Genomic DNA, 14,024 nt, shown 5'->3' with positions numbered 1-14,024 from the left:
TTACAGACGTAGAAATATGTGACTTAAATGACAGAGAATTCAGGATGGTACTTCTGAAAAAACTCAGTAAATTCTGAAATGAGTCATATCAACAATTTCAGGAATTGGAAAAACAACTAGGTGAAAATAAAATGATGAAGCACTTTTTAGGGATTAGGCATTATTTTAGGTTCTTTAAATTGATTAAATCTCTTAACCTTTACTATAGCCTTTAGAGATAGGTATTTTTTATATCCCTTTTACAGGTGAGGATATGGATGCTGGGCTGGGGTGAATAACCTGCCCAAGATGACACAGCCACAACATGGCAGAGGTGGTACTTCAAACCAAGTCTCACTGGGCTCCAGAGCCCATGGTGTTACATGAAGAGAGATGACACAAATTTTCACCTTCAAAAAAATACATACATCCCATTTCTGCCCAAAGGGATCACTTGAATCTAATCAAGAGAAAACAAACCAAATTGATGGAGATCTCTCAAAACGACTGATATGTACTCTTCAAAAATATTGATGTCATGAAAGACAAGAGCTGAGGAAATGTTCCAGATAAAAGGAGATTCAAGAGACATGACAACTAAATGTAATACGTTATACTGAGTTGGGGCGGAGGAAGGATGAAAGCTATCAAAATAGTACTGGGACAACTGGCAAAATGAAGCACAGAACGTACTTTAGAAAACAATATTAAATCAACATTAAATTTCCTGAATTTAATCATAGTCATTATGATTATGAAGGAAAATATCCTCGCTCTTGGAGGACACATTTCTTTCGCTATTAGTAATACTGATTACTTCTATCATACTCACAGATTACTTGTGATTCTGTTATGAATATCTTGTTATCTTTGAGCAATTAAAAAATGAAGGTATGGTGTGACTAGAGGGATTTCAATTTTTTAGTAAATGAAATTTATTGCATGCATATGGAATGGATCATGGAATCAAAGAAAGAATGGGAACAACCAGGCTGGAGAGAAAAGGAACTGGCATTTGACAGTGCCACTTTGAAGAATTTTGTGGGTTTCTTCAGTGTGAGCACCTTGACCCCTTAATCATTAACTGTTCGCTATAAGGGCGGTGACTACATTCCACCTTATTAAATGCCAATTACATTCTTAGTTTTCAAACATGGCATTTGTGCCTAAATTCAAACTGTTAAGTTGTATTAAAAATGCATTAGCTTGCTTTTAATTTAAAGCCTACAGCCTTCAACTATTTAGGGGCCAAAGGGAGAAAATCCCATTACAACATTTCAAATTAAGTTGCTGTGGTAGGAGAGGGAAGTGAAGGAAGGCCTACAGGTCCTATAAATATAATCTTTTGAGACATAACCTGAGGAGGACTTCTCCGTGAGCTCCTCCCCCAGATGCTTAGACCTGCCTAGGGCCCCTCCTTGGGAGTCCACTAGTATCTCTTTGGCACTTACTTAGAATATTTGATTATCTTGTCAGGGGCCATCATGGCTGTCTGTCTGACCCATGAACTATATGTGTCTCAAGGAAAAATACTGGAAATTATTTCCTTTGACCTCCAGTGTCTAACTTAGTGCCTGGCATACAGAAGGAGTTCCATAGATATTTAATGAATTAATCTAAATTCCTTAAAAAAAAATCATGTCTATAAAGCACGTCTATGTGCACTTATGTGTGTCTCTGTATCTATATCTAAAAATCAGAGTCTGAAGACTCCAGTGGCCATCCTGCTCACCTTTTTATTTCAGATAGAATTCGAATAAGCTCATCTAATAAGTTTCCTGCCTAAGAAAAAAAAGTTGAAACCAAAAAAGAGGGAACGTAGACTGCTTCTAGAAGGAAATACTGATACCTGCAATAAGTAAAAGCCTGGTAGAGATGAGAGAAAGGAAATTAGGAAAAGTGTAAGAGTCTGGAGATATTTACTGTAATTGATGTCTGTAAGGACAATGCTGATTCACCAAAAGATGATTAGACTGTGCTCCATATACTCTGGTTGAGCGGGCAGAGAAATATATAATGTTTTTAGAAGTTAAAAGAAAAATGTTATGCAACATTTTTTTTCTTTTGAACATGTCACCGCTGTCCAAAGTTTAATAGATGAGGAACTGCTATATGTGTTTTTATTAATTGTTTTTGCTGAACACTCATATGGTCCCTGCTTATAATTTTAAAGCAGATGAATTAGAACATTTTGTATTTCTCCCTTCCAAAAAGATCCCACCAAAAACGAATTACTTTTCTGGCTCTTGGCCAAGTTTTGTCAGAAATAAAACATGACTTTCTTCAGGCACCTTAGCAACCTCCCTGAGAAGCGATTCAAGAGACAGGCGTTGCTTTCCCTCCTCCCACACACTTTCAGCATGTAAACACTGCTGCAGCCTGCGTGGCAGAGGCAGGTCAGAAAACAGGGCTTTCTACCCTTCAGCCCTCTTCCTGCACCACTAGCTCCCTGCCTCCTGAATTCTTGAAGGGTGACAGTCTGGTACAAACAGCCTTTGTCAGTCTCCACCTTCACAGGATATAAACGCCCAGAATCACAGGGGTAAAAGGCACAGAAGCACCAACATGGGGTCGAGGAGCAGTTCGTGCAAACAGCTTCACAGGCGGCCTCAGTGGGAGCCCCTGCCTGCATTTCCAGGACAGCACACTTGCCATGCCTAACTTTCAGAGCTCAGAAACAGCTGTCTCGGCCACCCAGTTCCAAATTCCTTTGGCCTGAGGCCTTATACAGATTCCCTGCCTCTCGTATCCAAGGCTTCCAGCCTTTCAAAGCAGCAGATACCGCTGCCCCCAGCCCAGCCACTCCTGCCAGCTGGTTCACTGTCTCCTCCTTAGCTCCCAGAGTCCTCACCAGGGAAATTGGGGTTGACAAGCTCCTTGGGTTCCACCCAGTTTCTCAGTTCTTGGCCCCACTCTGAGGAATCCAGCCTCATCCTTCACAGCAAATCTACCCTCCCTCCTTTGCCAGAGCCCTCTGCACCATGGTGAGGGAATTGTTGGACTGTTGCTCAGGCCTTGGGATCAGGCTGTGTCAATAAAGACCATAAGGAGAACAGAACAGAAAGTCATCATGTGCGCTCAAGAGAGATCACCCCAAAATCCAAGCAGCCCCTTAGGTTTAGAAACACAGTAGTGGCCTGTTCATTAACTTTTCTGATGTTTTTGAGAACTAAGAACTGTGTGACTAGGTACTTATATTCTAATCCTTGCCTTCTAATAACCACTTTTTAAAAACAAACAATTGACACCACTTAAGCACATCACAAATCTCTATATGATTTTAGACATGTAGGACATTTAGTATAATTTTTCATATTTCTTAACTCAGTGATTAAAGCGGTTCAGAGATCAGAATAGATCTTTGGAAAATATGTTCACCAGAGGTCCAGTATCTGCTTAACTGGAAACAAGTTCATAAAAGAGGCAGAATGGCAGATATGAGTTATGAGGAGAGGGAAGAAATAGGATATGATATTTACTGATGCTCAAATTTGAACTGGCAAAAAGTGTCCCAATGCCTACTAATTTCTTACCTCCCTATACTTCTTTCCTGTCCAGTGCTGCCACATGGAGCCTTCTTCAAAATGAAGTCAATCATGAGGCAAACGTAGTATCAGTGTTGTGTGGATGGGTCACGGTATAGGCCTGACACACAGGCCAGTCTTGGGAATACTGGATTATCATAACCAGCTACCAAGAGTCCTATGTGTATGATGATACCCAAGCCCAACTGAAAGAAATGGTGAAGGGGACATTTGCTATCTTAGCCAGGACACTGAGATTAACCTTCCAGGTAAACAGAAGCGAATAAGGCTGCCCCAATCCCCAGGAACAGAGTATTATTCAAGAGGACAATGATTCCCTGGGACAGGCCACAGCTTATGGTACCTACAGACTCTCAGGAGAGGAGTGCTTTTGGGTGTGACACTGCAGGGCAACTGGAAATACGGAAAGCATGGGTCGCCAGAGCACATCATTGTCACCACCTGGAGAAGACTTGACCACATTAAGAGGGAATGAAGCCAGTGGAAACCAAGGTGAGAGACTAACATGGGGTGAGCCCCCTGATGACCTTGCTGGAAACCCTAGACTTACTCGTGGCTGCCAGTTCTACTCCTGGAGTTCCCAGCTATGTGACCTATTTTGGTTAAACTGAATTGAGTTGATTTTCTGTCACATACAACCAGAATAAACTGACAAACTTCATAGTTTTTTGGCAATATGTATTTACCTTTTCAGTACTATGTGAACAGAACCATAGAAAGGAGAGCTCACAACTCAAAAATTCTGAAGAACAGTAATCTAGAGTATAGAGAGACAGAATAAAAGGATCATGGAAGTGAGGGAATTGTTTCCACGATATATATAGCTTGTGTTATAAATAATAACGATAGCTAATTACATCCGTTCTAAGCATGATATTCTTCTGAATACCTTTATATATTAATTCACTCAATCCTCCCAAAAACCCAATGAGATCGCTAATATTATTGTCCCCATTTTTCAGGTGATGATAATCAAGGCATAGAGCATTTAAGTAACTTACCTGATGCTACATAGCTAGAAATGGAAGACCTGGGGTTCAAACTCAAGGTAATCTGGTTCGTCAGGCTTAACCACTACACACACAGAGTCTCTCCTTAAACAGAAAGAAATATGCTGTCACGACTGGTGTATCGGAAGTCCTGCTTATAAAAACTATGATAAATATCTTGCTTCCTTTGATCTATTGCTTTAGTCTCTCAATGATTGATTTTCTTGGAGGAGCAAGCCACATAAGAAAATGAAAGGCCAATAAGCAAAAGCCTACTGAATTAGGTTTATTTGTTGGTATGTTGAGATAGAGAACTATAAACCACTTTGCTCACTCACTTAAAAATTTTTAAGAACAAAACAATGAAATTTGTCAAAAGAGAAAACATAAACAGAACCTACACTTGGGTCTTCATTTTAACCATTCAAATAAAGGAAAATATGAAAAAAGGGAAAAGAAGGTAACATAAGGAGAGAAAGGGGCTAGGAGAAATTGCAAAGATATAAAAGAGATTGAAACAGCAAAGCAGAGAAGGACAGACATTAAATAATTGAAAAAGAAAGCAATATACACCTGCAGATTAGACTTGCCCACAAAAGAGAAAGTCACAGTGGGGGCGGAGGATAAAGAAAGAGAGGAGGGGAGGGAGAGAGAGAGAGAGAGAGAAAGAAAAGAGAGAGAGAGAAAGAATACTGTCCACAGAAATAGAGCTAGACTGTCAGTTCCCTGAGTATATAAGTACCACGTCTGTTTTGTTTGCTGCTGTTTCCCCCAGAGCCAAGCACAGTGCCTGACACAGACACTCAAGAACTAGCTGTTGGCCGAATAAATGAAAAAGCAAGACAAAGAAAGCTATAGAAGGCAACAGATAGGAAAGAAGCCTGAGTACTCATCAAGCATATAGCACATGGAATTAGGTGGGCCTGGGTTTAGATCTGGGCTTTGCATCTTCAGATTTGTATGATTTGGGGGAGTGTACTCACTACTTTTAAGATTTTTATGTCTGTTTCTTCATATGTAAAAATAAGGCTACATTCCAGGTTTTTAGCTATTTTTCTCTTATCTCCAAACCACTCTTTCATACTCTGCTTTGGGTTGCTGGGGCTGCAGCTCTGCAGACCACATTACACTTTGCCAACTGGCTGAGAAGGAAGAAGGGCCTTGTTCCTCCCACCTGCTTCTGTTCTTGAGAGCGTTGTTTCTCCAAAGCCTCTTCACCACAGTGTCAGCAGTTCTTTTCTGTAGCAGCAACTAAACCCAGTTTGTAGTTTTTCTAACACCTGCAGAGCCAGCTTTCATGGCTCCCCCTGCCCCACTCAGAGATTCCAGCACCAGCAGAGGCCTGAGGCTCAGGTCTGAAGCTCCCCTCCTTTATATTTCTACGTTTTAATAACTCCAGCCTCTTCCCTTTGTTCCCCAAGCCCTAGGGGTGCTGGCTGCTTCTTATAGCTGCTGCCTCCTTGATACCTACAGCCCTCTTTTTACCCTTTTAGTTAGCAGTTGTCACCTTTATACCTACCTGGTTAACAATTCTTTCTATTCCATTTTCCCTGTTTAAATAACTAGTATGACTTCTCTCTCCTGCCTGGACCCTGACTGAAACAGAGTAACACTTACATCTTTGAGTCGTGAGGCTAGATGTGTGAAGTGCTTAGAATACTGACTGTCATAAGAACTCAGTAAGTATGAGCTATATATAATATATAGAGACACAGTAGAACAGTTAGACAATATACTAGAGATGGCACAGATGGCTTTCATGGAGCAATACCTTGACTTTATGACTTTTGAAGACTTTGACAGGTGTGCTCTGCCTTTATAGCTACAGGCGCAGATAAAGTATCCAAGTCAGATGGCACACGTCATTCAATCTAAGACACCACTGATTGTCACACACACCATTCATTTTGTGTGTCACTAAGAAAATTAAAAACTACTACCAATTAAATATGGTATAGTGTAGATTGAGGCTCATTCTGATATTAGAAGTATTAAAATGTAAAAATAAATGTGTGTCTCAGAATTGATGAAACATTGTATTTACATTGAACATGGTGAATTTTGGGTAGCCGTTGAATGGATCTATAGTCAGTCTTTATCTCTTCCTCTGTAGTCTGTAGTACATGCACACACACACACACACACACACACACACACACACACAGAAAAGTGAGAAGAAGAAAAGCATTTCCTGGCCCTGTAAAGATCTTTATTTGAGAGTCCTTGAGAAAGCCAACAATTGGAAATTGACCCCAACAAAATAAATTTTTCATTTGGTTTAGCCTGCCTGTTTTAACTTACCTTACTTACCCCTCACCCACCTTCCAGTTTTCTGAGCAAAATAATCTAGCACACAAACCACAGGCAAATCAGAAGTTTGTTTTCTGTTCAGACTCAGAAGGAATGGAAACCTAAAGTGGAAAGTGTCCTAGCTTGTTAGCATGACCAGTGGTCTGAACTAAAATTATCCTGTGTTTAGAACACTCTGTGGGCTTTTATGCGTCATGCTTAAGCTTCAATCCAAGTATGTTTCTGGAGTACGGTTGTAATCAGAAAAACAAGAAATGCAAAAATAACCCCTTATGAGTCAATGTATTTCCTGCTCCAAATAAGTTCTTACTATAGCTGGCCTTGGACAACCCCAGTCACATTGGGAAAACAGCCTGGAATTTACTCTACGTCATGCAAATTTAAGATCACCTGTCCAGGGAAAGAATGAGGGAGTGAGAGAGAAGGATGAGTGTGAGGCTGATTGGCAGTTGATTTGAAGAAGAAAGAAGACTAAATAAAATCTCTTCAGACTGTTTTCATTGGCCAGGTTGATTTTGTTTAATTTTCACACACTGGTCAAGTAGGAGGACAGCAGTCCATCTCTTTTCTTCCCTCCATCTTCTGACTTGATTTTAAGGTGGAAAATCACAGTAGAGCCTCCAGCCTCTTCTGAAGCTCTGTGTATTCTGCTGGCAACACTCGTTAAAAAACCCTTGCTATGCTTCTCTGTCTTAACTTTCAACTTTTTGCCTGGCATGTGTGAAGAGGAAAATTCAGCCCCAACATGCAAGAATATTGGCAGGGGAAGATCTGTTTTATGGAGATGAGATTCTCTCTCAGAAACCTTAAAGAAATCGCTGGTAAGAACACATAAAGGAAGCATGAAGAGGGAGTTAAATTAATCAAGTGTTGATATGATGTGTCCTGTTTATTGCACACTTACTATGTGACTACCATTGTGCTACGCATTGGAGATTCAAAGACAAATAAGACAGTTCTAGCCTCTAGGAGCTGATAGTCTAAATAAATGTGTAAACAAGCAGCCCAAGACTTCCCAAAGGTAAAAGCAGAGTTCAAGGATCAATGCCCACAGGAACAACAGAGAAGGAAGTGAATTAAGAGGTAATCACCCCAGAGCATTTGCACCTGCTCCTCTCCCAGACTTGAAAGGCTCTCCTGAGATATCCTTATGGCTCACTCCCTCACTTATGCTCAAATAAGGACCTGCATCAGGGAGACAAAGGCAAAATGAATGAATCTGTAGGGTTTGTGCCATCCCTGAGATCCATCCTCTAATCAGAGACTAAATGTACCAAATATCTTACCATATTACTCACCAACTTCTTTGCTCACAGTACTTTTCCTCTCTACATGTGTGTCAGCTTTCCTCTGTGCTAAATCTCTCATAGGTGATCAGTACTTCTGAATAACATGTATTCTGAGATATGTCCCTTACCGAAATGTAAGTCAAGCTCCTTTCTTGGTGATTCAGTAACCAATCATGGTCTCCCTGTGCAGTAAAGACATGGCCTCCCAGAGCTCCGGGCTGCAGAGCAGTGGTGAGGCTCCCAGGGAGGGTCAAGGGCAATAGTGTGCTGATGCTGGCATGGCTCACAAGAACCAATGGTTAGAGTCTTAAGAATCTTGCAAACCAATTGATGACGTGTTGGTAGCTTGAAATAGTGTGAGTATTCACCTCATGGAAATTAGCCAACGGTACAAACTGGGCTTCTTTTCCTTCTGTAAAGCTGCTTATTAAGCATTTATTAGCATGTCATTGCTAAGGATGATCCTTCTGGCTGCAAGGAACAGCTTTGGCCAAGTAGTTCCTTTAGCAAAGATGAGACTAAACGTGTGGAGGAGGACAGAGAGCAGCATCCTCTTTGATCTTATGCAAGGTCAAAGTCCTCACTGGCTCCATGCTCAACAGCTCCCGAAAGCAGGCTTCGATAAACTTTTTGTGAAGGGCCAGATCGTCAATATTTTCAGCTTTGCAATCCATTTGGTTATTGTTGCTGCTATTCGACTCAGCTTCATAGCACAAAAACGGCTGTGGACGATACGTAACCATTGGGTGTGGTTGTGTTGAATAGGTGAATTTTATTTATGAACACTGAAGTTTGAATTTCATATTATTTTCACATGTCACGCAGTATTATTCTCCTTTTGATCTTCTTTCAACAATTTATATGTATAAAAACCATTCTTAGTTCACAGCTATATACAAGCAAGCAGTGGGCTGGATTTGGCCCATGGGCTATAGTTCGCTTAACACTGCCTTGAAGTATAATATACTGAGTAGTGTCAAAAATGGAAAAGGTGATCCCTATGTCTCAGTGAACAGGAATAACAACCCTCATTATTGAGTACTTTATGCACCAAGTGCTATCCTAAGAGCTTTATATACAGTCATTCATTTAATCCTTAAAACTATCCAAAAATAAATACTATTATTGAAGCTTACAGAAGAAAAATAACTGTGGGGTCACACAGTGGGAACATGGCAGAGCTAGCTAGGTTTGAACTCATTTTACCTAATTTGAAAGTTAGCACAGAAGCCTATGCCACCCCAGTTTGAAATCCTGGGTCTTTTATGCAGGGAATAACCTTGAGCATTCGCCACTAACTCATACATGCATCCCCCTTTAGCCATCATTTGCAGCCAGCCCCTTTCCCTACTTTCTTCCTAACAGCCATCCAGTAAACTCACCCCAGAAGAAATAAGCAAAGTCACACTTGCAACTATCTTTTTTGAAGAGCTCCATAAAATATGGAAGTTGAGTAGGCCTTGCAACGTATTTCCAAAAATCAGGCTAAAAAGAGGCACCTGGGTCACATAAGTTCCTGGGCTGGACTTTGCTCTTGACTGACACAAGTCAGACAAATGACTTTTCCACCTCAGGAGCTGACAGGACAAGCTTAGAGTTCTGTTCATGTCATTTTAAAAAATAAAGCACAGAAAATTAATTCCTGAGAGGAGAGTGACTCTTAGCAGGAAAAAAAATTTGTATGTGTGTATGTATATTTATGGAAGTGATGTTTGGAATATTCAAAAATGGAAAAAAACAAATTATAAGGTTAAATTATTCTTGTAGATAAAATATCATAATTTCTGTAAGTATCTCACCACTACTTTAGTAAAAAAAAATCTGGTGAAGCAAATATTGTTAATACTGTGTTGTTAAGTGTGAGATCTCAGTTTCATTATTAGCAAAAATTTTTAAATGCCTAAAACAAAAAGTATGACAAACCAAAGATAAATTTTTTAAGAAGAACATAAATAACTGTTTAGCTTGAATTCTAAGATAAATCAGAGATTGGTGACTTGGGTATAACTGAGTGTTATCCTGGCGGTGATTTTCCAGTTTAGGTTCAGCCCTCACCACAGATGATCCTCCATTTGGCCATTAATTTTACTCAGCTTTGAAATAAGCTCAATCTATCCTTGCCAGTAAAACTCAGAAATGCAGGCACACATTTAAAGGAAAGTTGAGTTCAACCTTGAAGATCAGAATAAACACTCAATGGCTTATGGAGAAAGCTGATTTGTCCCCTTGGAAAGCTAGCTCTTTAAATAATAAAGTGCCATGCCTGTTTAACCTCGAAAAAGGTCAAGCTACTGGTGATGGAGCCCACGCTTCAAAAGAAGAACCAGATGTCAAAACGAGAATGGTCAAGGAGACTGATGATATATAGTGCTGCTGAGAGTCGGGGAAATAGGCACATACGTGCACTTTGGGTGGGGGTGTAAATTAGGGCAACTTTCCTGAAGGAAAATTTGACGACATGTTGAAAAGTCTTTTTAAATAGTCTTTGACTTAGAGTCCCACTCCTAGAAATTTACCCTAAGTAAATAGTTGGATAAATGTGTTCAGATGAACAAACAAGGTGTTAATTACTGGAGAGTTAATGGTACTGACAAATCTGGAATGACCTGAACATTTATCAATAGGAATCTGGTTAAATAATTATGGCATATCTTCACCATTAAAACCATGGTGCCATTGACTAGAATGATATGGATCTATATCTATAGACATGGAAAGATAGATGTTTATATGTTACTAAGTTGAAAAAAATGATGTGTGCTCTGATTCTATGGGCACACACACAGAAAAAAAAATCTGAACAGCACATTTTTACAGCAGTTTTTTCTGAGTAGCATCAGCTTGACTTTAATATTTACATTTCTCTATACTTTCTGAATTTTCAGGAATAAGTGTGTATTATTTTCTTAATTAGAGAAAACTGTACAGAAACAAAAACTCTCCAAGAACTAGCTAGTGATATCTGGTGGTCCTCTTCCTTTAGTTTTAACACTCTAGTTAATTCTAATACAGCTTTTTCCTTCATGACATCTGCTAGTTGGTCCTCTACCATCGGGTTCTCAAGGGTTGAGATATTCAGGCCATTTTTACTTTTTTGAGGCTCTTATTGAAGGAGAAATGGCAAAAGAGGGTTACAAATTTTATAGTCTATTATAACTACATTTAACAAGTTAATATTTTGATCAAGAAAAACATTCTACATAATTTTATATGACAAATAGGATTCATGGGGAATTTTTATTTGCAGTGTACCACAGACCATGCAGTCCTATAATGGGCCACAAGTTTTAAATAGTATGATGAAGTTCTTCCTCTTCCAACCCCGTTCCAACCCAATCTCTGAGCCTGGCTATATAGTCCTTTGAAGGTAATATTGGAAATCAAAATATCCATTAAAATTTGAGGTCCTTTGAGAATATGCACTTGGAGTCGTATGCCCCTCCTAACATCCTTGTAATAGGCTCTGCCTCTGTCCTAAGCTGGACCGACCACATCAGTACAATGGCATACCTCATTCTATCCACTCTCCAGTGTTTCTTCATTCTAGTTTTCTTAGACTATACTGAGTCTCTGGGCTTACAGCTCCCAAAATATATTCTAGGAGTTCCTCAGGTGATTTTAACACAGTGGCTCTCACATTGGAGAGTCTATCAACTCCCTCCCCCCATGAGAAATATGCCTGCCTGTTGCAGTACAGTAAGAGCCTAACGACCACATGGTGCTGTGGTTTCTCTGTTGCGTGCAGAACCAAAGTTTTGGAATACTGCCTCAGGAGCCGTGGCAAGACAACAGTGTGAGTGATGGGGAATCACAGTGCGGGGAGTGGAACAAGGAGCACTAGACACCTGCCTGTGTTCAGGAAACTCCAGGTATGGCCTGAGACCACAGCTGCACTAATATGGCATCAAGATCCAAACTAAAAGGAAGAGTCACGTCCACATTTCCACATGACTGGGAGACGATGCCCTGCCCAGATGCCATATTTGAATGACTGAGCAGGCTAAGCTTCAACATTCTCAGCAAGACAGGATTGATCATTCACAGTGATTTTCTGAAGCAGAATCAGTTGAGCCGACTGCAACAACACTCTTTGTTTTGCCAGATTCCCCTGTAATCTGGACAGGAGCAAACACTGGGAACTCAGAGTCTTCAAGTAGCTACCACGGGGGAAATTGAACAAGGGTGAGCAGCATAGAAGAAGAAACAAATTCAAGACACTTAAAAGCAATTCTGCAAGTCACGTGACCCAAAGATGGCATCAGGAATGGACACAACAGGCAAGTCTGGCAAGTGGTGCTACAAACAGGGCAGATGCTCTGGAAAACACTTTTTGTCTGTTTGCTTCTGAACCTTCTGTTCAGGGACATCAGTAGTCCATGCAAGCCTTCTCCCTTATTTTACTTATAAATTATTTGTATAAAAAATTCCATTATTACATAATTATCACACAAATTAATGTTCATTATACACACCACCACCCCCATGCTCCTTTCATCATAGGCAATCATTTTAATGTGTTTAGTGTGAATATTTTTATTTGCATATGTTTTCACAAAACACAAAATGTTTTGTGTTCATGGATTTTTAAGTTATGTAAATAGTTTTGTTAAACCTCTCATCCCGTTTTTTACCTTTCCCACTAAACATTAGCACGGCTATATGTTGCTAGATTCTGTATGGCCATGAATATGTATCTAACCTATTGTTCCTAATCTGCTGCAAACTGCCCAATCACTTGCCTCCACAGCGTTTTACTCATCTGCCTTCCCAGTGATGGATGCTCGCAAATAATATTGCAATTAACATTGCTGTATATGTCCTCTTATGAACCTGTATGAAAATATCCTGGGATATATATCCAGGAGCTATATTGTTGGAACTGCGGATGTGTATATACTTTATTTGACTAAATTCTGCAAGATTGCTTACCAGAATGGCTGCCAAATCTATACTTGCCTGAGCACTGTGTGAAAATCCCCGTCTCCACATCCCCAGGGCAGGGAGGTAGGTCACCATATGGAGCCCTTCCCTTTTAGACTATGGACCTTTTGGGTCTTGCTCAATGCCTGAGCTCACAGCACCTGAGGAACTCCTGGCAGTTGGTACTGAGAATTCCTGTTGCTACGGCTCCCTAGAAGAAAGATGAATCAATGTGCCCCACTGCTAGTCAGTCGTTCAACAAATATTTATTGAGTACATACTAAGTGCAAAGCTCTGTACTAACAAAGAAAATATCATGGTCTGTGACTTTTTTGTATTTAGAAAATAGTGGGGAAGAATTAATGACATTAATTCAAATTCTTACTAATAAATAACCACTAGCATGTATTGTTATAAATGAGAATTTCAGGACGCCGTGGGGAACCTTATCTAAACAGGATTGAAAGCACCATGAAGGCAGAGTTTTTAACACTGTACTAGAGCTTCTAGAAGAGTACCTGATACATAGTCGGCCCTCAGAAAATAATTGCTGAATGCATGATAAAAAGAATAAAAGGTCAAGGAAGTCTTTCATAAGAACATGGCATTTGAACCAAGACTTGGAAGATGAGCAAGGGTTAGTCAGAACGCGGCAGTGGTGGTGGTACCAGGAGCTTTCTCAGAAAAGGAGTTGGGGACCGGTACTAATGACAGGAACAACTGAACCCATCTGTGGAAATGCTCTCACATGCCACCTCAAGCACATGTGCCCTGGAATGCTGAGCACCCTCAACAAGGTTTTTGGGACTACACTCAGACCTGTGATGCAGGGTCATAGATGCTAAGATCTATGAAACCACAGAGCAGATGACAATGTTTCTATATCATAAAGTGGTTTAAAAAAATGTTTGCAGCATAGTCAAAAGAGAACAAGTTTGGAGTCACAAAGGCCTGAATTTGCATCTCCCTGCTCTATGTCTTAGCAGCCAAGC

At 40.2% G+C, this 14,024-nt stretch overlaps 1 protein-coding gene across 1 annotated transcript in view; it reads left to right on the top strand.

The window, feature by feature from the left end:
• LOC120605063 (uncharacterized) overlaps positions 1 to 12,952 on the top strand; it is a 144,714-nt gene extending 131,762 nt beyond the window's left edge. Inside the window, exon 4 of the mRNA XM_039866011.1 lies at positions 11,858 to 12,952. Coding sequence (XP_039721945.1) covers positions 11,858 to 11,913 — 56 coding nt within the window. The 3' untranslated portion in view covers positions 11,914 to 12,952. The remainder of the gene's footprint in view (positions 1 to 11,857) is intronic.
• The last annotated feature ends 1,072 nt before the right edge of the window (positions 12,953 to 14,024 follow it).

Source organism: Pteropus medius, unplaced genomic scaffold (assembly GCF_902729225.1).
Source record: "Pteropus medius unplaced genomic scaffold, Ma_sr-lr_union100, whole genome shotgun sequence".
NCBI classification, from domain to species: domain Eukaryota; kingdom Metazoa; phylum Chordata; class Mammalia; order Chiroptera; family Pteropodidae; genus Pteropus; species Pteropus medius.
The sequence above is the reverse complement of the archived record's forward strand: the minus strand, read 5'-3'. Positions and strand labels throughout refer to the sequence as shown.